The 26,952-nt window shown below is 39.9% G+C and overlaps 1 protein-coding gene across 16 annotated transcripts in view; it reads right to left on the bottom strand.

The window, feature by feature from the left end:
* Nucleotides 1–26,952, bottom strand: part of si:ch211-285f17.1 (sickle tail protein) — a 207,596-nt gene that overhangs the window by 43,089 nt on the left and 137,555 nt on the right. Inside the window, exon 1 of one of the 16 annotated variants that reach the window (XM_041814802.1) lies at nucleotides 25,929–26,059. The exons of 14 other annotated variants lie outside the window; for them this stretch is intronic. Coding sequence is in view for 1 of the 2 variants with exons in the window: in XM_041814801.1 (XP_041670735.1) it covers nucleotides 10,233–10,235 (3 nt within the window). In the remaining variant the exon portion in view is untranslated. Of the gene's footprint in view, nucleotides 1–10,232; nucleotides 10,355–25,928; nucleotides 26,060–26,952 lie in introns of those variants that run through there. One more of the 16 variants, XM_041814801.1, reaches the window with a different exon arrangement.

The following is a 26,952-nucleotide window of genomic DNA, read 5'->3' as shown; positions in this document are numbered from 1 at the left end:
CTTCACAGCAGGTAAATGCTGAGTCTTCTCTCACCTCCTGTAATTCCATTAAAATTCACTCAGCATGCAGCGCCCACAGATTAAAAACACAAGAATAGAAATGCGCCCTTCTACTGTTAATACATGGTGATAGTCACCTTTTAACACAGGAGGGTCACATGGAGTTGACATGTCACCTAAAACCAGACATGTGCTGGGTAATGTAACCTGAACACTGAATGATTTATGAGCATATTCAGTAGTGGGTCCACACAGACCTCCTACGCTACTCTTCTCATATGCTTCTGTGTCACCCTTGGGAATGCTGAATCATATTAGCTTCCTCCATCACCTGTACAAAATAATTAAGTCAGAGTGGGGTGGCAATGTAATCCGGTATTTTCTAAAAAAAACAACAACAAAAAAAAAGTGGAGGAAGAAAAAGTGTTTTTTTAACGCTTGCATAGCCTAAAAGTAATTTGAGCCACAGTTGTTCTGCAAGGAAAACATATAAGGCAGAAATCTAATACCACAGCTGATAGGTATTCTGAAATAAACAAAGAGTACTGTATAAAAAACAAAAGCAGCAGCAAAATTATTAAAACATCTGCTATAAACTTTTTAACTCCTTTTTATTGGGTGTCTTTTTTCTCAAAACAATACAGATCTAATATACAAATGTATGATTTCATGCATTTTATCAGTCTGGAAAGAAAAATAAAACTACAAAAAAAGAAAAATAATAATAAAATTTTTTTAAAAGTCATGTATTACATCACTTTCAGTCGTTCACTCCTTCATGGGTTTGTCTTGTTAAAATAATCCATAAAAGGTTGCCATATAGCGTAGAATATGTGTTCCTTTTCACTTAATGTTTTTTTTTTTTTTTAACTGTAAGTATTGCATTAAATAATTTAATAAAGCTGTGTGGGTTGGGGGTTTTCTTTGATTCCAATTTAACAAAATCAGGCATCTTGCTAACAGTGTCATGTTGTTTTGGTATCTGCTATAAACTTTTATGTGTGGTCTGTCAAATTGACTTTTGGCCCAACTGTTTCTTCTTCTCCTTTTTTTAAACAGCAAGTTGTAAACAAATTAAAGGCAATTACGATCAAAATTTGACAGCTTTTTCCACTTCCTATTGGATTTATGTAACTTGTATTTTATGTTGGCATTATTCGCTTGAAGAAAATTGACTTATGTTGACCTATATGCAATTTTCTTGATTGAAACGTTCTGCTGCTGCTAGAAACATGGTAGCTGGCTAGCGGATGCTAACATTAGCTAATGTGCTAGCTTGTTATAAGCACAGCATCTGCTGAATCAATAACATGAGGGTCAGGGCCGCCCAATGGTATTCCTGGGTCTCAAATAGGTCCAGTAGATGGTTTCCTAGCAAGATGGGAATAAATGACAATGTAAGGAGATACGGTCAGCAGCACTGAGAGCCTTTTGGCTAATATTTCCCCTTTTGTTTTTTTTTGTTTTGTTTTTTTACCTGTATGTGATTAGATTTTGGCACTGACTGAGAAAGAAGCCTGTTACCAAGATATTGTTATGATCAGTGTGTGAGCCAGCTCCATCCTTTACTTAGCCCTCATCTGTTGGCATCTGATAAGGGGGTCCTCCAAAGGGCTGGGCCCCAGAAAGCTTTCCCCTTTATGCCCCCTTATGGGTGGCTCTTGCTTATCAGGCATGCATCTTCAATTTATAAGAAAGACTGCTAATTTTGCTAAGTATGCTAAATAAAATCATGGCTTTCCACCTCTGCTAAAGGAAACATTTTCATAATTTTCAGCATGATAGAGGCATTCAAAGTGATATGCTAGACTAAAACCTGCTGGTGACACAAATGAATCCAGCAAACTGAACCAGTCAGTTCCATGGTGGTAGTTATCTTACGTTTGCTTAAATCGCTGCCAGAAGCTTTGATGAAAAATGACATACAGTATCTTAGTGATCGGCAGGGAGTTGTTTTATTTCTAATTAGGCATAAATGTTCATATCTTTGTTTTAAGACAAAAGTTTTCCTACACGTATGCTGATTATAATCTTTGGTTTCTGCTTCTGACAAATTTCAGGAAAATGTTTTAATAGACACAATGTGACAGCTGGAAGAAGAATCACCCAGCAGAAAAAGATAGATAGTGGAAGCATTCACATATAAAAGAGGAGGAAATTGCAAATGAGACCTTCTGCCTCCCTGTGGAAAGGGGTAATTAAGTTAAACCACTCCACACCAGCCCACATCTGACAAATGAGGTGTCCCCTCCAAAGGTCGACAGTTAGTTAGCTCAGATGAACTCCACTCTCTCTCTCCCTTCCTCTTTTTCATGCCTGTGCGCAGAGATCATCATTTTGTCAGTATCGCATATTTTGTCGCATATGAGCCACTTCCTGTCCCACGTTACCACTTCCTGTTTCTGGGTCCAGATGTGAAAACCACACGTTAACCTCTGATTATCACCGTAAAAATCTGCTTCAGCCCGCTCGCACCTACAGTACATTCCTCACCAGTGATTTTCCTCGGCTCTGTTCAAAACCACACAGCCAGTGATTCGGTCTTTTCAGCAGCAGCTCCCTCTGAACGCCACATTTATTCTGACAGCTATGATGAATGTGAAAGTGATACACTGACATTAGCTTATACACAGGGATATGACAAGTTATAAAGTCATGAAAAGAGACCCTCTGTGAGAAATCTGAGTCTAGAAAATAGTTTTTGAATGTGTCAAAGAAATCAGAAAATCGATTCATCACCAAGCAGTATGTGAGGTGTTGTAGCCAATGTCAGTGGGTTGCTATTATTGTAGGGCTAGTGTTAAATACTGCTCATGATTTGAGGATGTTAGAGCAGGCCTAGAAATAACTAAATGGAATTTCCCTCATCAAATGCTCATGTTACATAGCTAAGAAGTGTAAACTGCTCTGCTGCAGCAAACTTATACCTCAGGAATTCAGGCACTGACTCACAAATTGTGGGGATGACTCCCCCCAATCAGCTGGTTGATAAGTTGGTCAATGAACACTTGTCAGACCTGAATCTAACTGGAACAATAATAGCATCTGTTTGCAGAGATGCAGAGATGAGAGGGAGACTTAAGTGACTGAAAAAAGACATTAATTCAAAGCTTCTCAAAAACATAGTCATAATTATTTTAATTGGTACTAAGATAATTTATTAACTGAATGTGCTGAATACATTTATCAAAATGTATCTTACTTGTATATTTCAGACTCTATTTATTTAAATCTTTTGCTTACAACCTCTAATAAAGTCTTTGTCATTTAAACACCGTAATCAGTGGCTGTTTCCTTGCATAAAAGATGATTCAGGGCTCTTACTTAGGTGATCACGTCAGCAGCCAACTAATCCAGTATGTTGTCTACTCTTGGCAGCTGCTCAAGAATTTTAATAAAGCTTCAACTTATTCCTACTGCTGTGCAGTTAAGATTGCAGGGAGATTGGAGTCTGAGGTACATGTCACAGGCATTTGTTTGTTGCATTTGTTCAAAGAGGCTTTGCATCAAGTTAAACATACTATTCCACAGAGTCCAGACATCTCTCTAGCTTCATTCCCAACTGCACTTGCACAGTCTACTGCAGGGGGTAGGCAACAGGAGAATGTTTAAAGTGTCCCACTATTTTCCACACCTTGCAGCCACAAACAATATGCTGCACTGGCAGCAAATGGCATTGTGGACAGAAAGCTGGAGGGTGTGCTCCACAGAAACCTGTCAGACTGCTGTCTCTCATCGTTTCTGTTTTATTTTTTGCATTGTTTCTCATTACAGCATGCACCTTAGATTAGTCTATTTTCCACTTTGACACACATTGGCTCCCATCATTGGCAAGTGTCACATTTTTTGACGATGAGCCGATGACTGTCAACAGGACGACCATCAGCTGATGCTGATGTTACACTAATACAACGGTGCATCATTATCTCATATTATAGTTTCTAGATTTCCAGTCAGTAGCTTTCCAGTATACCCTCAGCACCCACATTGTGAGACATGTTCAGCAGCCTGTGATGGGGTGGTGTTTTTAACAGATTTAGTCAACTCCAAAATGTTCTACAGTCATGCGCACAAGTTTTAGGTATGTAAAGCGTTAAGGATTCATTATGGGGTCTGTTGTGCCACAACCTGGGGCTGGAGAGGGGGAGGAGGGCAGCTGGAGTCAAGCTTGACACAACTGATACACGTGTGTGTAACTTGGAAGCCAAGGTCAAGCTCAACAGCATCTTTTTAGGCCAGGCCTCTTTACCACTGGTAAGATGACCAGTGGTTTCTAGGCCCATGGGACATCCACAGCACGGCCAAGGGTTCCTGGCAACCCTACTACCAACCCGGATAGTGCCCTAGACTATGCTTACTAGCCACATCCACCATTTACTCCACCCTTAAGGTGTAGACTTTGTTATTTCTTCTGCAGGTTAATTTCCAATGCCTCTGGTGATATGCAACAACATCCAGAGCATGACCAGGGCTGTGGCAATCCTCCCTCCCACCCAATTGTGGCCTCAGACAGACTTACTCGCCATTACACACCTTACTTCAGCCTCAATTCTTGGCTCAAAAGGGCTTTCAAGTTATGCATAGTACCACATGTGCATAAAATTTAAAAGTTCTGTGTATTTGCATGAGTATTTTAATTGTTCAAGTTGATGGACAGTCTTCCAACAGTTTAAAAAAAAAACTTCTATCAAAGACAGAAAATAATGGGTTAGCTTGACTTCTGAGGTGGAGTAATGGCATGCACATTTCATCTAAAGGAATAAAGATAGGTGCATGCTGGTCAGTTTTGATACAATTTCAACATGTTGAGGTTAAAAATAATTTATTGGGCTGAAAATGTGCTGTTTATTTTTAAGCTCATGTAGACTACCAGCCACTGAAGTGCTGTTTTGTTTTTCAAGGACCAATTGGCTGGTAGATGAGTGGGTGTTATTTCAGTTTAAGTTTTTCTGTGGTTGACTACAGCCCTAATAAATTGTGCATCTTTCGGTTTCCAATTGTCTTGCAGTAGCTAAATATTCAATCCAAGTGTAAAGTAGATAGTAGGAGGAATGATGAGGCAAACAACGATGCTTGAAGACAAAACAAAGTGAGTTTGATGCAATGTGTACAGATAATGTGTTATGTATGTGTTTGAGAGGGAGAGACAGAGTGATACAAAGAGAGACATGAGTGTGTGCATGAGCGAGCCGGGCTATTGTTCCAGAAAATCTGACCCGAACGCAGGACATCCTGAAAAACATTTATGCAACAGCGGTCTGACACACTATGCAAAAAACAAAAACACAAACAGAAAGCTAAGGTCTTGCTTTGTTTGTGTCCCAAATGTTTGTAAAAATTACATTTTTTTCATTGCTTTGACATGTTTTCTGGTACTTCATGCTCCCTTACAATGCAAGCAAATCACCTCTGTACCTGCTGAGCACGCATGTACAGTATGGGTGCTTTTCACTGCTACCTGCTGCCTTTCTCAGTTATCACAGGACCATTTCAAAGTCTACATGATTTTCAGCGAGCAGAACAGATTATGCTGTATAATGCCACCCCTGTCTTAGCTCCTGACAGACTGACTGACATGCAGAGCAGAGATGGAGCGATTAAAGTAATTCATGATTGTTAAGAATAATGGCAGCTCTAACCAGAAGCCTGCTGTGTCACTAAGTGAGATTTAAATATAGACACAGCCCTAAAAAGTGCCAGAGTGTCTAAAGCAACACCTGCCACCAGCCGACAAAAAGCCCACTGATTGGTGCCTGTGTTGTTATAAAATCAGCACTCTTATGGCGATAAAAGAAAGAGGTAGTTCTCTGAACAACTTTGCAATCAGGTCATCTTTTCACCTTTTGGCTGCAAAATTTAAGAGACCTACAACCAGAAAAACACTATAAGAGTCACAAGTCAAAGCCAACCTTTATGAGTGTTGATACATAAGTCTACAACGACAATAACCTGCATTCATGCATTAACTCGTATGTACACAAATGGAGAAAATGCACACACAAGTAACCAGAGGAACAAGTTTCATTCACTGTTTCCTTATTGTCTTGTCAAACTCTGTAAACACAAGAACGGAGACGAAGATTGTTTAGTGTCTAACACAAACTCTGGTGTTTTGAGCACATCTTTCCACTTAAGATGCTAATTTGGCCCCGGCGCTGGCTGGTGAGCGGAAATCAAGCAAAGGGTAATTACCTGGCCCAATCTGTACAGCACATAAACAAACAGCAGCTCTGCAAACGGTTAACCCCTTATTTTACTTGTTTTTTTCCTGACATGCTCTTCCACTCAGAGCATTCAGTCTGACAGGCTTAGTGTTAAATTTCTAACTTCAGAAGAGGCTATTAGTATGTGTGTCCTTGAGAAAAAACAAAGCCTGGTTTGAGGAGAGGACATAGGTTTCAAAAGTGAAGCCAATGGAGAAACATGTTAGACCAGAATTCTCTTTAATAAGCAAAAGGGGGAGACTGCACTGGCTTTTTGTGGCTTATAACCTTAAAACACATTTTCCTAATGATGGCATAGTCTCAATCACTAGTTTCAAGAGTTCTTTAACTTGTATGATGTTCATTGTGGACAAAATGTTCTGATTTAGATGATAAAGCGAGGCATACTTATGGTCATATACTTACAATAACTAACTGCTACCACACCACCACTCAACCAGGATAGATAATTTTAACATGCATTACTCCATTGTCCAAAAATGGTCCCTTCTGCACAGAAAAGACAAGATAGTATAGCATGTTTACAGTCACATGATGATGATGGTGTGCTAAAGCCAGATGGAGGGCAGGAGGGGAAAACACCAGTTAGCAATAGAGCTCAACAGTACCAGCACAATTTTTCAGCAGCTCTGGTCCCAGAAGTAGGATTCGCCATTTAATTCCACCTTGGATATTTTGTAATATCCTTATTACAACAGTTTCAACTAAGCTAACCAGCCCTTCGACATTTGATTCAGTGCAGAAATAAACTCAAAAATGGAGAAAATAGCAAAAATACAAGACTGTGCACATATTTCTGGATGAGGACGAAGGAAATACGTGTCCCACAATCCACTGTGATTCATTTTATTCCCTTTTAATGATAGCTTTCCAAGCTTTCAAGTCATTTTTGTACCTCATTTCTACACTAATTTCTATTGTAGTGTTTACATTTTAGATGATTATGTAAAATATTGTAGTTTGTGTTGCTTCATACGATAGTAGCATGCTGTAGAGACATCAGTGTGACACTCTAGGATTCTGAGTATTGGAGTATTCTTGGCAGAGTTTGCCAACAAACTCTGTTTTTCTTAAAACAAGGTTGATATCTTATGAACTTTCATCTTCTACAGGAGCATTTACCATCTTTTCACACTCAGGCATCCTTTTGTAGGTCTAACTATACTTCTAAAAATATGGCTAATGATCAAATTCTCCATAGAGAGAACAAATGGGATTTAGACTTTTGGAACCTGAAAATGTTGAGATCTCTTGCTGGGAATGGAGTGCAGTATAGACACTAAAGTCAGACATACACTGTGTAATTATCAGCTGATTCAGTGTTGTGTATAAGAAGACACAACAGCAAACCACTGCCCGACCAGCTGCACTCCACTGGTTGAATGGGTTTCTGATGTGTTTGTTATTTTGGTCATACGACTGCACACACTCTGTTTGAGCCGAACCACGAGCAGATTTCTTTATAAACTGCCAGATAGTATCCAAAAATCACCATGAAAACAGCGGATAACTGACCATAATAAAGCAGGAGATAGGCCGTCCTGCAGACCGCCTGCTTACAAGTAATATTTGTTATTATTTAGCTGCTAGTTGTGTTTGTGAGAGAGAGTTGGTGAGAGTGGTTTTGTCCCTTTGTAGCTATCTGAATCATGAAAACAAGAAAGCAGATCTAGCTTCAAGCTCTGCATTTGAGACTTTTCAAAGGAAACTCGGCATTTGTCTCTCTGTTCCGAATCTGCTTGTGCAGTGTTAGCACTCAGGCCATGCCTGATGATCAGACCGTGCAGTGTGAGCACATAAATCCTGCATGATTGTCGTAAACTATTCAAACGCACTGCACGAGGTAACATTCAACCGTGACTGTTTTAAATACAGCTTGAAACCACATAGTGTATATCCAACTTAAAGCTCTGCTTGCATGCAGCAAGTATTATCAGATCTCTAGACAAACTGGGTATGATTCTCACCTTTTACAATGACATTTCCCAAGGGTAGACTGGTTTGCCTGACATGGATGCAGTTGATATCACAAATGACATACTACTGCAGACTTCCTTCTATGTGTTTTGCCAAATGAAGCTGTACAAGAATCTTGAGGTTTACAATTACTTAATGTGTGGCCAGGTCAGTGATCTTGGATCTAAGAAAAAGTCATGAGATATCCATCTTGTTTTTGCTTAGGTAAGTATGTTTGCTAAAGAATCACTGCTTTTTTTTTATAAATCGCTGTCTCCTGCCACTTCCCTGTGAGCTTTTTAAACATTTTGTCTTCATGTGTAACTATTTTCGAGACTTGAAAGTAGCTCTTGTTCTTTTCTGGATTTGATTGGAATAGCCACAGACAGTGCAGAACTCTGGTATTTTGTTAGTGCTTCATTGTTTAGAAACTACTTCCTGCCAGAGTCATCTGAAACAACTAAATGGCAAAAATATCATACTTTAGGCAACAAAACCAGTCAGTGATGTCATGGTCATTTCACCCACATCCTACATTCAGTGTAATCACAGACAGCTTTGGTTTCAGTGAAGTTTAACTAATAAAGAGGCATCTGAGTCATAACGACTCAGGGCTCAGGTTAATACCTACAGCCAACCCACGCAGGGTCATTCCAGGAAAAAAAAAAAAACTTGAAGCTTACAAGAAAGTGAATTCACAAACAAGCAAATGTTGGCATAGTGGCTACACTCACTTTGTAATCTGTTATCACACATTCCCAAATCTCCTGCAATTGTCTAGAAATGTTAGGGATAAGCTGCACTTGTGAATGCAAAAGGACAAAAGTTTCCCCTGAGCTTTACTCAGACTTCACTAGCCCCCTTGTAAAATGTCTGATAAAGTCAGGTTGAGCTGGCAAGGAAAAACAGCAGGAAATATTTGATGATCTGTTTGACTGTCATGCAACATAGCTTCTTTGTCAGCTTAATAGGATGTTCTCTTTTACTTTTGATACTGTAAATGCTGCAAATAGTTTCCTGGGTTTCTGCAGCTTTTTTGTTGCTTCTTGCCTCTTGAACCTGTTTATTTCTGGGGCAGATTGTCTGAATTATGCAGAGTAGTATATGATGTGTAGCAGCCATCCATAGCCCAACAGCAAAACACTAACTGATCTCTTCTCACTTTAATTTTATCAAAGTTTTTCACAAGAGAAGTTCAAAACAGAGGCCACAAACAAACTACAGCTCATCAAAAACACCTGTATGAGTCTAAAACTCTGTGCCACAGCAGTTCTGCTCATCTTTGAAGCATAAAGCCCCCATCAATCAACCAGCCAGCGCTCGGTCCGTATGCTGTCTGTGGACCAACCATCATCCTTTGTCTCCCCTAGCCTTAATGACATTATACCAAAATCCCCCTAGTCATCCATTCCCATTCATTGCTACCACATCCCTCCATGCCTCCCTCCTCTGATGCATTCCTCTTCTAATCCTTTCATCCAAATCCCCAGATGACCTTTCATAGATGGGCCCGCTTGTTAATTGGTGTGTTAAATGTGGATGACTTTATAGTATCCACACAGTCAGAGCTGACAGCGAAGGTGAAACTGTGTGCAGAATTAAGGCAGCTAGAGCCTGTTTAGCACACATTTGTAGTCAGATATTAACAGTCAAACAATAACCTGGACTGTTACCATCTCATTAATAAAATATGACATTGGCAAGTTAAATATAATCACGCAGATCCATCACTCAGACTGCAAATGAAGTGCATAATCACAAAAGACACAAAGCTGCGCCTGTTGACCGGTGCAGTCCAATTGACCGGTCCAATTGATTTCATCCACTCACGCATACATGAGCTGGTCACTGTTATCACCAACAGACATCGACTCCTCCTCCAAATAAGTGAGGTTACTAAAGTCAACTTTGCATAACCATCAGATAAATAAGCCAATAGAAGTTTGTGGAGCAGTAAGCACTGACTTGAGCAGGCTTCTCTTACAATTTAACATTTTAAGTATGTGCCAATATATAAGTTTATTGTTTAAAATGAGAAAATGCAGTATTTACCATTTCAGAGGAGTGGCAATCTCCTTTCAGGAGTGACTTCCATGAGAAACTGGAAACTCCCGCTCTAAAGGAAACAGGGTCTCTTCCTCTGTTGTTGTTTCAGTCCTCGCAGCACTTTGCTCAGCACAACTGTGCTGTCCGTCTCTCTTCCCTTTCTGCTCTACCTCACAGCCTTTCCATCCAATGCAATATACACCGCCCCACATCCCAAACTATCCAAGAGCACAATACACTCACGCGCACAAATGCTCCACACCCGAGGAAACTCATTGTCTGAAATGTGTGCTTTTGGTATCATGCACCATTGTGTGAGACAGAGATTGTGTAAGGGAGTGAGAAATGTCTGCACGGCTCATAATGTTTAAATATTTCTCTCTGTTCTAGTAGCAAAAGAGTAGAAAATTTGAACTCTTAAATAGATTTAAAACTCTGGAGAGTTTTTTTTTAGATAGACTTTATCTCAAACGGCAGCTCTAGGGCTAATCCTGATTTAAAATCTGAGCTTCCATCTCTTCCACGTCTGAGGCTGAAGACCAAAAGATGGCATGTCTTGAGTAGATAAGGCCAAACTCTTCCCAGAGGGATCCTTAGAGCTGATGCAAGACAGATTCAGGAGGCCTGCCACTGATAGAATGCACCTATTTCAATATATGTATAGGTCAAGTCATCATTCTGACACGCTCCCTCAGTTTTTGAGCAAATGTTGGGTTTTCACCATTTGGCAGACAATACAGAGTCCCCCCATGCAGACTGAAGCATTTTAAAACATGTCTCATTCCCACCTTGATCAAATGCTTATCTTGGACTTATCTGAGCTACCTGGTGGTGTAGGTGTGGAAAATGTGAACCCATGCTCGGATCTCTCCTGGGCAAAACATTCAAATGAAGTATCTCTGCTCTCTCTTTCAGCCCGCTGACTCTCCATCTGTTTAAGTTCTTTGGTGTACTTCAGTTCATACAAATATCCTCTTGTATCAACAGTAAATGGCACATCATCATCACCACTTAAGTTGAAATTGCTCATATTACCTTTGTTTTAGCTTGGTGTGGTGTTAATATCCCTAAGCCCGCAGACCCACACAGCCGATCAGAGGATATCAGTGCGCAGAGGCGGAAGAAGACAAAATGCCAAGAGCTGCATCGTAAATTAGTGCCTGACACAGAGGGTTTTTATTGGGAGAAATGAAGCGCTTTGTATGTTTTCAACACAGCATACAGGCGAGCCAACATATTTTCTTGGTCCATTTTTACGTAAAACTTGTTACACTGCGCGGATAAAACATTCCCATACAGGTACCATGCCCCGGATCTCTCTGAGCTCGTAATAACCACAGGATCAACTTTCACAGAAATCACTAGAGGCTAATGCTACTACTATAGCCAAGTACCTCATATGACCCAACTTCAAAAAATCCTGAAATATCCCTTTAACTTTATCATCAATGTTAAGGACCAAAATTAATTTTTATAATTGAACAATATAAACCTGCCTTTATCACTTTAGAGGGGGCAAATTCAACCAAAGAAATGCACAACTTATTTCAAGAGAAAAATCTTTTCTTTTTGAAAAAAAAAAAAAAAACAACAACAAAAAACTGTTGCATAGCCTTATTAGCCTGAAATATATGACTTAATTTGTCAAATCCACCTTAACATAAACTTTGCTTTTGTAAGCAATTCTGTTTAACCCCATATCTCATTTAAAAATACAGGGATTTATAATTTGATATCGCCATGCCCTGCCTAGTTAGTTAGAAGTTAATTCTCAGTAAGATGCTGGCAAAAAGCCCAGCCATTGTCAGAGTCTATTCTTTGTTTAGATGCAGATTTATTGCCCAAGCCTACTTCTTGGTTAGATGTATGTTTTATCTAGAAAGATTAGCATCTCTGCCTTGCTCCTGCTCAGTCAGTTTCTATCCAGGATGTGAGGGACAGCCACAGCACTGGTGGCGGCATGCCAATCAGATGGACGTAAAGCTGCTCACATGTGCTTTGTTTAATGTCCTCTTCAAAATAGCGGTCCTAGTACTGAGATAAAGTAACGTAGCAATGCAGAAAACTGGCTCAGACTCTGTTTGTTCAAATCTTTTGCTAATAGCATAGCACACAGCAAATTATGATAATGTTTTAAGTTATCCACACTGCTGGAGAGTTGCAGGGAGATCGTAGTCCGGGGTATGTCACAGGTTGATGTTTTTTTCCAAGAAGGTCTGCATCATGTCAAACGTATCATTCCACCAGGTCAACACGTACCATTACAGCTTTTTTGGTGTGCGGACTTATTTACCTGTTTTACTGTATCATACTGCACCATAGTGTACTGTACTTGTGTCATCGAATCTTATTGTACCATGCTTTATAAAATACTGAAATACTGTACTGTATGGTATATGAGTTGGTAAAGAATGGTCTAGTAATTACTAAGAGATTGTTTGTGCTGCCAGGTACACCCTGTTTTCCTAGCCTGGTACTTTTTTGTGGTTTTATCCATGCCTCCAAGTCAACATGTTACATAATATTAAAGGTGACTTTACTTGGCCAAGACTGGCAGATCATTTACCAGTCATGCATTCAATGATTTGCACACACCCCAGAGTCTGTGAACACATATAAAGCCTCCCACCCATCCCTCTCACTGTCTCTCTTTCCAAACAAATACATGCAAAGTATTTGCTGACGGGGCTGCAGTGCTATGATCTGCCAGGACTTGCTCTTTAGTATCACATCATTCAGAGCATTTTGCAGCTTGGAACACTTACAAAATCCCACAATAACTCAATAAATGTTTGATTAAACAACACAAACACTGGATCACTCCAAAGTGAAACACAAAGAAGGTGTCCATCAATGTAGAATCATGTTGGACAAAGCCGTTCTCATGTTTCTGGATGCCCATTTTATTTGACACGTCCTCACATGAACCTGGCTTTTACTCCAGAGAGCGTCTCCCATGAGGTAGAAAGGAGGGCCTTACAGGTCTAATTTGAGCCTCTTGAGGCGTATATCAGGGAATGTGGATGTGTGTGGCCTCAAGCATGTGGTCAGCAAGACAAAGGCGGCTTTCTTCTCTCCAAAGAAATTGAATTTAATCATTCTTTGCATCATGCTGTACACTCAGGAGATCATGTTTAATTTAATGCCATTAAAAGGGCAAAATTCTGCCACTTCCAAAGATGCCCTTTATTCTTGCAGCCTTATTTGCTAACAATTAATTTGTTTGGTTTTAAAATGCTGTATTTTGTCAAATGTCAGGTTGCCTGTTTGCCTGATAATGGTTATCCTATCCATGCCTAATTAACAAGTCACAGAGGACCTCATACACCCCTCCACTGAGCCTAAGATTTATTACGCCCACTCTCCCAGCAGACCAATCTCTGTGTGAGGAAAACAGTCTGATAATAAGCAATAAACTGCAGTTTTAATTACTTATTTCCTGATCTGCTACACATCATGTCATGTAAACACTGTCACTTGCAGTTTATTCTAAACTTTACTTTTCAGCTTATCAGTCAAACTTGGTTTCCTCACTGTCCGTTGCGTTTCCCCCTCAGTTCCTGGTAGCAACATGACTTTTCCCTCATTATCCTCTCCTGAGCACACTGACCTGCTTTTGACCTCTGGGAGACACAATAAGAAACAGTGCCTGCATGGCATGACTGAGTCGGCCATGTGTGATGAGCAAAGAAACTCCACCAGCTCTCCCTGTAAATACAGACAGCACCCGTTGGCGCTTAAGGTGCAAAAAAACACCAAAATGTTTTTCTTAGTCTGAGCTCCAGGCCTGTTATGATAGCCACCATGCTAACACCAACTGCAGAGTGTAAAAACTACAATCTAAACCAAGCATAACAAGAGCCAAGTTGCAGGGATTAACAGCGAAAGATTGCAAAATAAAACTTTGAGCAATAGTTGAGGCAGCTTAATATGTCAACCTGTAGAGGAGGTGCTATGATATATGGTGGCTCATGCTCCTATTCTGTCAAATCATCTAATTTATGACTGATTCCATCAGCTGCTGATGCCAGACTATATACTATACTATACACTCCCACTGTATTCTCAAGTGCCAGGTGTTCCACGTCATCTCTGTCATGTTGTTTACGATGAAAAATCATGCCTCCTCTTTCTATATGTATTTTGAATTGTGAGAAACTATTTTTTTCTGACTTTTAGCCAACTTACTGCCACACTTTCCCCTACTCAAACACTCTTTCTCCTCCCCCTTTCTCCTCTCTGAGAGGGGTCAACTAGAAATAAAGCCCTGAGGATCAAAATCAGGTTTGATCCAGATGCTTAGAGCTGGTCCTTTCAGTGGAATGATCATCCTGATGTGTGCCCCTGTCTCTGCTCATGCCTTTTGAAGTGAGGTTCATACCTTTGGCCCAAGGTGGAGTCCAGATGTTGGGCTGCATGCGAAGACTTGCACAGCAGAGATACAGCTAGAGACTGCAGGGGAAAACAGACCAATTGCTTGCTCAGCAGTTGGTTTTGCAGGTCATAACGCTTGGAATGTCTTTGCAGATACATTGAAAATATTAAAATCATCCATCAAAATTAAGGATTTGCAAAAGTGTCTGTGGTTATGATGTTTTATATCGATGGCTAAGGAATTAAACACCAGCAACCTAACTATGAAAACAGAAAAATGAAGCATCAAAACAATAGAAACACTTAGTGACTTGGGTAACAATGAATTACTTCCTTAATCAAACTTAATAACTAGCATCTATCAAACACAAACAAATCACAAAGGAACAAAAGAATACCAAGACGACAGCTTCCAGGAACAAAGCTCTAATGGCACAACAAGCAGGATAATACTCTAACAAAAGGTTGATGACATGGGAGCAGATGTTAAGCACAAGACTAAACACTATTTCATCTAAATCATCTAGTAAAATATGAATTTTTCCACTTTCATGTCTTCATCTTAGCATAAACATAAAAAGAATAAAGTCACAACCATATTTCTTTGAGATTACATCAGCAACAAGGCCTTTCTGTTGTCATTTGACCATGCATGCTTGAGAGTAGGGTCTGGAGCTTCTTTGCCTCCAACCTGTCTTCATCAGCTCAAGTGTGAAGAAATATGCAGATTTAACGGGACTGCTGTTTAGTTCTGCAGATAACCACACACATACCGTGCATTCAGGAAATATTCAGCCCCCCTTCACTTTTTCCATTTTCTTACATCTAAGCCTGATGCTACAGTAATTTCTGCTGCACTGAAGGTTCTCAAGAACACAGTGGCCTCCATAATTCTCAAATGGAAGAAGTTTAGCACAACCAGGAATTTTCCAAGAACTGTTTGTCTGACCACACTGAGCAATCAAGGGAGAAGGGCCTTAGTAAGAGAGGTGACCAAGAACCAGATGGTCACTCTGACTGAGCTCCAGAGACCCTTTGTGGAGATGGGACAAAGTTCCAGGAGGACAAACATCACTGCAGTCCTCCATCAATCTGGGCTTAATGTATGTATGTATGTATGTGTATGTTTCTAGACAGAAGCCTATCTTCAGTGCAAAACACATAAACGCCTGCACTGCCTGTCATGTTAATTTCTCTGTGTGTTTGCCAGCTGTGTGCTGTCATATTTAGGACCAAAAATTGTTTCACTTCATCATAGGAATGGGATGTTATTTTTGCAAAAGTCATTATTAGCAGTTGTTCTTTTTTATGGTCACAAGAGGGTGCTAACTGGGGGTGTGACGACACGCTTATCTTACGAGATGAGACGAGATTTGGTCCGAGGAGACGAGACGAGATTTCACACTTTTTTGGGGGAAAAAAATATGAGTGGAAAATATGTCCTTTATATGGCTGAAAGTCATAATTGCGAAGCATACAGGTCTATTAAAAATATTTAAACTAACTCCTCTTGTACTGAACAGGCTATCAGTGCTTACACACTGATTATCTTGTCTAACTCTGAGTCAAACTGTACATTTTAATGCTCTTCAAATCAAACTTTTCATTTTAATAGTCTACCACATCTTTATTTTACTACACTACGCACTCACTGCAACAATTACAATAATAATGATAAAAGCATTTAGATTATTTTGAAAGTAATTTTTAAATCTATTTACAACAGAATGAAATATAAAGGGCTGCATCAGTAAAATCAAACTCTTTCTCATCCTCTTTATGGACATCCATATTTAAAACACTCAAAAGAAATATTTCTGTCAATAACAAGTTTGCTTGTCTTTTACAGTAATTTAGAGAAATACATTATTTTATTGTTTTGTTGTCTTTTTTTCTCATATGAGCTTTGATAGTATTAGACACCATTACCTCCTTTCTCAACAATTATAAAGAGTCCAGGGCATCTTTGTGATGATTTATAACTTCCAGTTAGGTATTGTTTTCTGACAGGAGAGCTGCTGCTCCTGGTGTCTGGGCAATATTGATCTTGCGAGATGATTTTCACTTCGACGAGAAATCTCATGACGTTTTGATCTCGTCACACCCCTTGTGCTAACTAAAGCCGACTATCATTACACCACAAAGGAAGGAAAAAGCAGTGATGTTTGGTGGTATAACTGTAGCATTACAGACTCTGGAGATTCCTAGTGAACACCTAAGCATCTCTTAGTAAAAACAAACAATCTACTGTATTTACTATATAACCCATTTTAAAGGGGTGACTGTGGCGCGGTAGGTTGAGTCAGTCGTCTTGCAGTCAGAAGTTTGTGGGTTCAATCCCCAAGACACTTCTCCCCAATTTGCTCCCACTGCATCGTCTTGGCAAGAGTTGTGGATTTAGATGTGGTTGAATGGGATTAGTTAATGGCCATTAGTTGATGGCCATTTCTCCATAGCAACCTCTGCCATCAGTGTGTGAATGTGGTGTGAAAGGGTATGAACAGGTAGGTGTGACCTGCAGTGTAAAAATGCTTTGAGTAGTCAGATGACTAGAAAAGCTGATATACCATTGACCAAGTCCATTTAAAGAGTAAGGAATGATGATGATTAAAGAGGAAGAAATCAACTGAAGTAGGTCTGTTGGTCAAGCCTTAAAACACCACTAACTTATTTGTTGATATGGCCAATATTTACAGCTGTTATAGGCCGATTTTTATAGCTGAAAAAATTGATATAAAAATTTTCATATCTGCCGATAATGATATCATGCTGATAATACTATTTATCTCTACTGCTTTTCTCTGTTAACATTGTTTAGTGTTTTGAAATCCTAATATGAAAGTAGACCTGTAAGCTTCCAATCATACAGCTGTAGACTCATGAGTGTTGGGATGGACTTAAAAAATATTGGACCACTACAGCTTGTGATCTCACACAGACCTTCCCTTCTTTTTCCTGCTGTTCTGGCTGGTCCCTGTCCAGCTAATTTACTGTAGCTGTCTGTCCCAGTTCCCAGGTGGGCCAACACTGTAAATATGCCTGTAGTAAACACATAATATTTGGCAACATTTCCTTAAATAATTCTTCCATTTTCCAAAGTATTCATCTATGTTGTGTTTTGCTGACTTGGCTTGAACTGTAGGCAACCCTAACCAACACTGCCCCCACAATTTAAATTGGTACTGTAATGTTTGTTCTGCATCTGTAAGTTACAAGAAAACATGCAGAAAAACTGATGAAATAAACACATAGTACAGACTGAAACTCCACCCTTATAAAATTGAAATGTTACAAAAGCAAAGAACTAGGCAGGAAGGAACAACAGCAGTCACAAATTACTTCAATCTGTATGTAATTCAAAGATAAATGAGCCTTAGGGGTGTGAGGTTAAACAGGCCTGAGACATTTTACTCATCGGATCATTACATTATAACTTTCCGTAACATCATAACAACTACCTGTCCTTTAAATCAAAGTAGTAGCAATTAAGCTGAAGACAGTCCCTGTTGTTAACTTAATCTCAGGCTAATGCTGCTCTGTTATGATGCTGAGGGATACACTAGAAAGAGCTCAGACCTGATTAGCTGCTCTGATTAACGCACTGCTACTGCATTCGAGACAGGAGTGTAAAATTCTGTCTGGCTTGACTCATTATCAGCACTGATCAGAGGCAGGTTCATCAGGCCCTTCTGCGAGAGGCTTAACCCCCCCACTTTAAACTCCCACCCCCACAACAGTCTGGATTAGGCCGGCCTTGGCGCCATTCCTTCAACCACTTGTTCCCTCTCTTAGGGTGCTGCACCCCCAAAAACAAAGACCCCCCGCCCTTCCCACATCACCCTTCGTTAAATGGCAGCTCAGCGCATGCCCGCCATTAACCTTGTGTGCCTTGTTTGTGCTCATGCAGGGGTGGCAGATGCTATTAAAAGCGGCACAGCTCCTGACGGTCAGTGGAGGAGGTGCCATGATTAAAAACAGATGTTTTTTTTCCTGCAGACCTGCTGCACACACTGTCTCATTGTGTGATTTCACACACAAGGTGCAATAAAGGCTCGGACAAAGAGGTGTTGTGGAAAAATCACATGGCTGTGTGCTCACTAGATCATCTCTTGTGATTCTCCAATCAAGCAGGAAAATTCAAATAGGAGTGTTTGAGAATGAATGATCCTTTTTACTTGGACCACTTTGGTTGAAAACAGAAACAATAATGCGCAAAACTCCCCCTTATTTCTTTTTTCCTGGTCATATTTCTTGTAAGAAGTTGATGAATACATAGTGCCAGCATTATCTAGCTGACCTTGGCCCAGGGAGCAGCAGTGTAGCAGGACCAGGAGCCCACAGGGTATGTGGAGGACCGGCCAAAATGTTGCAATGCCTCAAAAAGACACAGGGAGAGTTTACAGCACATTTACTGCCTACAATGATAAATACGAACAATTTATGTAGTTTTGGTCTGCAAGAATTGGTTGGATGATGCAGACATTGTGAGGCCTGGAGTCTTAATGATGTTGATCTTGTAACTAAAAGCATCCTTTTTCATGCATAATTAATTTAGCTGATCTGCTCTTGACATGCCAAACTACCACAGAGGGACTTGTTATTGTGTGATCGTTTTTCAGTGCATCGCTATTGAGGGGATACATTTCCTCAGAAAGTCAAGTCATAGCATGTCATTTTAAAATAAGCATGGATAAGAAAGGACACTGATGCAGAAAAAGGGAGGGTTATTATCATTACACAACCTCTTCCCTCATGTTTTTTTTTTTACTTTTTAGTTCAATTCTGACAAGTAAAAACATGTTGCTAAAGTCTGACTTTGATGGATAAAGCATTAAAGGTCATCACGGCTCTATAAAGTGACATTTTGAATTTCTGATAACATCAGCTTGGAGGAACGTTTTCTGCCGACCACAACACACATACTCCATCAAAACAAAGAGTGCTTACTTGTACACAAAATGTAACGGCAAATGTTTTGAGTCAGACAGAAGTATGAAACTTTGCTTTAGCACAACAGGCTACAGCTATACTTTGTGGCCAACATTTATCAATGCATGATGTATAAGCAAAGTAGAGTTGAAAAAACACGGTTTAGCGTTATAATGAGCCTTTACGTACGGATTTCAAAAGTCCTTTTTCATGTAAACAAGAAATGCTTCCACATGCTGCGTTTGCACATTTTACCTTAGGGGTATAGTGTCTGTACTCTTCAAAGCAGTAATATGAAGCTGGAGCTGCCTGCCAGCTACCTTCATGTCATTTTGTGCATATTTAGCTGTAAATTAAATGTTTTTTAGATTTATTTTGGATTCAGAGGGGCATGTCGGAAAGCGTTATTGTTTCAAGATGACTAAAAGCAAAAAGGTCTGTGTCTACAGCTGCCCATTTTCAATACAAAACCAATGTAGTCTAGAATTTTCAGCACTCAGATGCTCTTAGATGTTCCAAAGTGAAGGCTTAAAATGCAAGGCTGCTCCAAGACTGGAGTGGTTTACCTGAAACTATTTAAGTTGAGCTTTGACATTTTCTGCTCTTATTTATACTGTTAATTATTGCTTATATATATATATATATATATATATATTCTTTTGTATTGTGTTTTATTGCCTTCTATGTCTGAAGCCTGTGCAGCCTGTGCAGCATTTTGGTCAAATGTGTTTTTTTTAATGTGCTATCAAAATACATTTTGACTTGAATCAGAGCCCTGAGTGCAAAAGTGCAAAATGTGTCAGCTGTTTCTTGTGAAATAGTTCAACTTTTAAAACTTTCTGAAGCTCTGGGGTTGTAGGTTTTAACCCATATATTAATCACTAACCATGCACGTGAGAGAGGCGTGGTTCCCAACCCGGGGTTTGGGTTCCTCTAGGGTGGGTACCAAAAGCTAAGGGGAATGCGAGGCCTTGTCTGCTCTGAGGTTGACAAAATCAGTTTAATTTAAATCATGATAAAACACTTTTTTAGTCTTTTATATAAATATCTTTTGGTAAGATAAACATGCCTGCACCTAATTTCTTAGAGTTTTATCACTGACACAAGCAAAATCTGTTATTTTTTTGACAGCAATGTATCACTTTTTCATGTGGGTTCAGATTTCCTTACATAGAAGCGGGGGGCTCCAAGGACAAAAAAAGCTGGAAACCACTGCACAAGTAGATCCCTTTGGTAAATCCACCTTTGAGTAGAGATCTCTCATGTTAAAAATGAAGCTTCTAATGCTGTTGCTTTTCTGCGGCTGCTTGCTGCCGATATTGTCCGGTGCTTTTGCACTGTAGGATGATGGCTACAATATGCTACCTTGTAGGCCTGTGGTCAAAAAATCATTAAGGCAATATATCACCACATGCACCTTGCTGATACATGTATCGATACAGATGTTACGGAACTGATATGGCTGTAAATGCAGTGACAGCAGTTTTAACAGGTTCATCACCAATCGTGCAGTTAACAAAAAGCCAGCACACTGCAGCTGTTGTTGAACTGCATGATGCAGCGCATGCTACATACACCAAAAAAAGTGGGTACTCACCAGTAACATGGATCATAGTGTCTATCTACTGCAAGCAAGACTAAAAGCAAATATATTGGATCATTTCAAACACCAGAGTCAAGAGTTAGATAACTGTCATGCAAGGTCTGCAATAAAAGAGGTAAAACACTGCAGCAACCAAATCAACATGTGTCGTTTCATATTGTGGCCTCTGTAACATGATACATATCATACAGTGAGGCTGTTGGAAATATCCAGTCCTACCACCTAGTCAACATTAAATATTCACACGCAGCTCACCTGCAATGATTACTTCATATCAAGTGAAATATTTAAAAAGGGAAGTGTTGTTATCTGATTGTCTTCATACAACCTACTGCTGATTAATTCTGTCAAATGAGCAGAAATACACAAAAAAAAATAAACCTATGAAATGAGGCGGACTGGGATGACTTAATAAACCACTCCACTATAGTGTATCATCATTCTGTGGGAAAAACTGATGGGCATTGAATCACCAAAAGTATAGAGCATGTACAAAACGCACAGAGCTTTTCATGTTTTCACTATTTGACATACAACCTTTTAGCTGCTTGCAAACTTCTTAGCAAGATCAACAGAGAGTATTCAGTAATTAGCTGAGAGAGAGAGCATTTCACCATCTACTATAGGGAAGGAGGACATGCTCTGATCAGTAAATCAATTCACTCTCTTTGCATGAATACCGTGACAAGAACAGTAGTCCAGTTGAGCTTTAACCATAGCTTGATTCAATAAATTTACATCTGTGAATGTAAATGCACTGATAGTTTGATTTGGACTGACATCACCTTCTTCCAACACAATAAATCACAACCAGTAGTTAAACAACACTATTAGCACCTTTACAAAACAGTTCACCTATTTTGACAGTCTCAGGGTTACCATGATGTGTGCACTCAGCAACCCAAAGATTATCCCAGCTAGAGGGGTGATGGACCTGCCTGTCCAGCCACAGCTGCAGACAGCTGTCCCAACATGGCTGCTCCTCCTCTCTGCGGTAAACCGTTGGCCTTGCAGGTCACAGCTCATCACACACAGACACTGACACACAGACTGAAGGAGGGGACTGTCGGTGTATGCATAGCATTTCTGTGATCGGTCAAGCAGTTCAGTTTGTGCTGGTGAAGCCCCCCTGGGCAGAGATAGAGGGGTGAGAGGATGGGTGGCGGTCAGACCAATGGGATATTATCTTTTCCCCCTTGGGTGGGATCCAGGTCTTTGCAGGCCTGATGAGGAGAGGAGGAAATTAAACCTCTCGCTTTTGTCTGGGATTTAAGGATCACAGGAAGAAGACTTGAGGGGTACCTCATAGAAGAAGTCTGAGTCTGCGTATATGCTGGGTGGAGCAGGGTCATCCACTCTTCAAACTAAAGCGATATCATCTTCCCCACCTCCGCCTGACCTTGATTAATCCCTGCCTTTGTAACTCAAACCTCCAGAGACGAGTGTTTGTCACCTCTGAAGCACGCACTGTTGCCACTGATGTTGCCTTTCCTGTAAGGTCAGCGATTCACAAGTGTGTGAAAGTTTTTTCCCACAGACTCTGCAGCAGATTTCACAGCCACTCGACTTGTTTTCCTGCTGTTTATCCTCGTGGCAGAATAATAATAATAGCTCCGCGGGACACCAAAATGACAAACGCTTCAATAAACTTGTCATTTTTGTTTTGTTATCATAGTCAGAAGCTTAAATTAGCGATAAATTATTACACACTGACATTTCATATTAGACCAGAAAAATAGAGCTTTCCATCATCTTTTTTTCATTTCTGAGGACATCATCCATTTGCTGGGAATTCATGCACAGACCCGTCTGTTCTGTGACAGTATCTTATTTCTTCTTCCTTGACATGATGTATTCAAGAAGAGCAGTCACCGCTCAAATCTCAGTCCACAAATCTGTGTAACATATGAAGAGCGTCGCTCCAAAATCAATTTGAAAGTGTCATCTCTTAAAAACTGACAATCAGCACCGATGGATCATATCTGTGTCTGCTTATTTCAGCGTCTCTGTAGCCAAAGGAAGAACTTCAAAGAGTTTTAGAGCCAGCCAATTTGGACTAAAACTTTTTTACAGTAACTCCACCATAAAAGAACTGTCAGAAATCCTCTGCTAATAAGGACAGTAAGCTCCACGCTCAAGCGCTATGACTCTGGAATGACCCAAAACATTATTTTCCTAACAAGTTTATACAGTTGAAGAAGGGGAAAGCCTTCCTCTTGCTCTCCTTATGAACTATTTTGCGAAAGTGTCTGAGTTAGCTAACAAACACACCATTTTTGATGGCAAACAGCTACAGCAATCCTCAACACATTATCAAAGGCAAGATAAAAGCTTCTTCAAGAAACCAGCAAAACTCCTAAATCCTCTAAAATAAGCAAATGAAATAACTGAGATGACCCCAAATAGCTAAATGTTGGACGATTAGTTCAATAGAGCCTCATTCGAATTCCAGTCTCATAATCAAACTCTTGCTTATTAAACAAGAGTCATTCCATTCCAGCTGTATGGGGTTCTAAAATGTCTATTTTTACACTTATTCTTTTCTATTCTTTTACACTTATACTGATTCATAGCCTATACTGGCATACTGTAAATGTCAGCTTATAAGTAGTTTTAATGCAATTCTGAAAATAATTTGTGTGATTTTGGTCAATAGCCTTTGTAATGCAAGAGATAAAATGCTTTATTAAACTCAATTATCAATTGTCAGTGGGCAAAATTTACCTGAGGCTGTTTTTTTAATTGTCTCTAACTCAACATTAATAACATTTTCAAGTCTACCAGTCTTTGACTTCTCCTAAAAGTTTGTTGTGTAGCACTGGGTGAGGTTTAAAAGTGTGTGCTTTAATCAATATTTAGATTAAAGCTCACACCAAAGAGCCGAGCGTTGGATGTGAGTTGCACAAGGTATGCAATAAACAAGGTAAAACACTGCAGCAACACCAATCTTCAATGACACGTTACAACAGGCTAATAAGCAGTTAGCAACAACAGCTAGGCTCAAAGGGCTGATATGTGTTGTATGTATCTTCTGTCCATTGTTGCACTGTCTAATCAGAAGTCATAGGGGGCAAATGAAGAGATCAATTATTGTAAAGTGTCAGTAGACATGCTTGATGCATTGAGTAAGGAATCTAATGGGAAATTTTAAGGACTGATTGCTTAGGGCTCTGTCTGCTGTTTATTGTCTGTGGTTAAATCATAGCTCAGAGACATCACTGTGACACTAAAGGATTGTGGGTATTGTAGTACTTTTGGTTGAGGGTTTGACCTCTTACAAATGTTTGTCTTCTACAGGAGCACATACCATCATAGCTCTTGGTAGGTCTAAAGGTCTTTGCACACTGAACCCGTTCTTTTCTCTTTTTTTTTTTTTTTGGGGGGGGGGGGGGGATTCAAAATTCAAAACAAGTTAAATGTCTATTTCAGTGAAAAAATAGTAGTAAGTAAATCTGTTCCTTAAAAAACCTCAATAGGTACTAAAAATGAGACAATACACAAAAATCTGAAATGTTGATTAAATAACTTTTTTAAAAAAAGCACTGTGGCAAGGAAAGTTAGAATATCAATACTTGCAAACTTTTTGCTACTGTTTTGGCTCAACACAGTTTTAGCTATTCTAATAATGACTGCATCAAAAAGTACCAAAGATTAAATCTACATCAAATCTTATGTCTTGTGTTAACTGAAATGGAAAAAGGTACTGTCTAAATACCTTTTCGCGACATTTACTTTGGCAATATTGACAGCACAGTTTTAGAATAAATCCAGGGAAAGAGCTAGATATGTTAAATATCAAGGCTAAGCCAAAAAAATGGCCAGGGGGCTGCTTCACTTGAAACTTTTTGCAATTTCAGGCAGTTGTACACGCTATTTTTGTGCATTTTTAAACATAAATCTAGATTTAAAATTCCAACAAATTAAAATATCACTTAGGCAAAAAATTATGCATTCTAACCTATAAAAAATCCTTCATTTTTTTTAAAATTTATGTTTAAGTTCAATTATTTCCACTTCTGCCAACTAAAAATGTCTGGGAAGTGAATTTGATGTAAAAGTTTAAACTTAGAACTATGCATTTTCAGACAGAGAACATTAAGAGCAATATATGGGGTTACTGAAATTGACTTATTCACAAAAATGCGGAAAATTGTCTTTTTAGAAAGATGAAAAGAAAATATTAAGGGCTTGAGCCCCATAAGCCTCCCCGTCAATCCGCCAATGAGTAAATCTGAGGTAATAACAAGAATTGAGCCTCTATTGGGTGCCTACGACTTCAATTTTTTACAGCTGTGGTATAAAAACGGGGATGCGATGTTAGCTACAGACCCGTGAAGACGTTTAGTAAACTTGTACCGCCACAACCCTTATAGTGTCAGCGTAACCCAACTATCTCCATCATCTATAGCCTACCGTGCAAGTCAGAGCACGTTTTCAATAAACCTCAACTTCCATTCAAGATAGATAATTTGCTCTGCAATTATAGTGCCACTGCCATCACATGAGATTGCCAGTGGTTCGTGGCAGATTTACATCCTCAAGGCTGAAGCTCAGTGAACTGAAGAAAAAGAGTCGCGCTCAAATAGTTATCGCTCGATTTTTCCAGCAAACTTTGGAGCACCTTGCTGTCTGCTCGCGTGCACGCTTGTCTTGCTGCAGCACAAATATCCTTCAGGACGCACTACTTTCCATAAAAAGCGCCGGACTCCATGCATTTATAGTCGTATTAATACAGTTTTGAAAATCTTGCAATGCGCCGAGTGCAAAGAAGAACAAGTTTTTTTTATAATTCCTACCTTTACCCCCTCTTCTCGGTCTTAATGCGCTGATTCGACAAGTTTATTCCGGTTTCTTCTTAAAAAGTTGCTTTCTATTCCTCCGCGGACTTCTTGTATAGAGAGCCATGCCTCCAGACAGTCTTGAGATCCATTGCCTGTTCTGCAGAGCAGCTTCCCTGCACTCAAACACAGCTCCCAGCACTGTCCGCTCCAGCAGGCACCTACACGTAAACTGAGCCCCTCCAGCAGTGACATCATAAGTCACTATGGCAACACAGACTCCACCCCAAAATTCGAAGCTGAACTTACCTGTCTGACTACCTTCATTTCACAACAGACTGCTTTCCTCTCGTCTCCTCTGCAGAAAAACAGCACGGGTTTTCTTAAATAAACTGCTAAGGACTTGTTGATTACAGTAAGACACAAAGAACTCACTTCACATGGACAGGGACTTCATAACAAGGAACCATCACTCCTCTTGACTCATATCACCAATGCAAATTCACAAAGTTCATGATCAGAGTGCTGGATTGAAACAAATGCCCAAGAAAAGGGTTAACTTTGCATGCAGGTAGTGCTGTGTGGGCTGGTCTGAAAAAAGGCACACAAAATCCCTCTTGCACAATGCCTGGAGCCCTCCTGTGGCTCTGTGCCAGTCTCACCATTACTTCAATTGTTTTGGCTACAAAAGCCAGCTTGCCCCTCCCTTTTGTCTCCCCTGACCTGGAGCAAACAAACAGACAATGACCAGGTGAGCCGAGTGTCCATCTAGTGACTCCCTCTGGGTCACCCTCCCCCAGCTCTGACCTCACCTTCAAAAGGCTGAGATTTTATGATCAGTACAGTCATAAACTCACTGAGACACAGTTCTGAGTAAATAAACTAGTCTGAACTATATGCAAGTGCAATTATGGTGATCAAAACAGGATTCTGACTGTATGGACCATTTAAAGTTGTTTGTGGTTCACATGTTTTCTTCTACCTACTCAGAGAAACCTCAGTGCTTCACAGCCGCTGTGGGAGGGAAACCTGACAGGCAGAT

This window comes from Cheilinus undulatus, linkage group 19 (assembly GCF_018320785.1).
Source record: "Cheilinus undulatus linkage group 19, ASM1832078v1, whole genome shotgun sequence".
NCBI classification, from domain to species: Eukaryota; Metazoa; Chordata; class Actinopteri; order Labriformes; family Labridae; genus Cheilinus; species Cheilinus undulatus.
The sequence above is the reverse complement of the archived record's forward strand: the minus strand, read 5'-3'. Positions and strand labels throughout refer to the sequence as shown.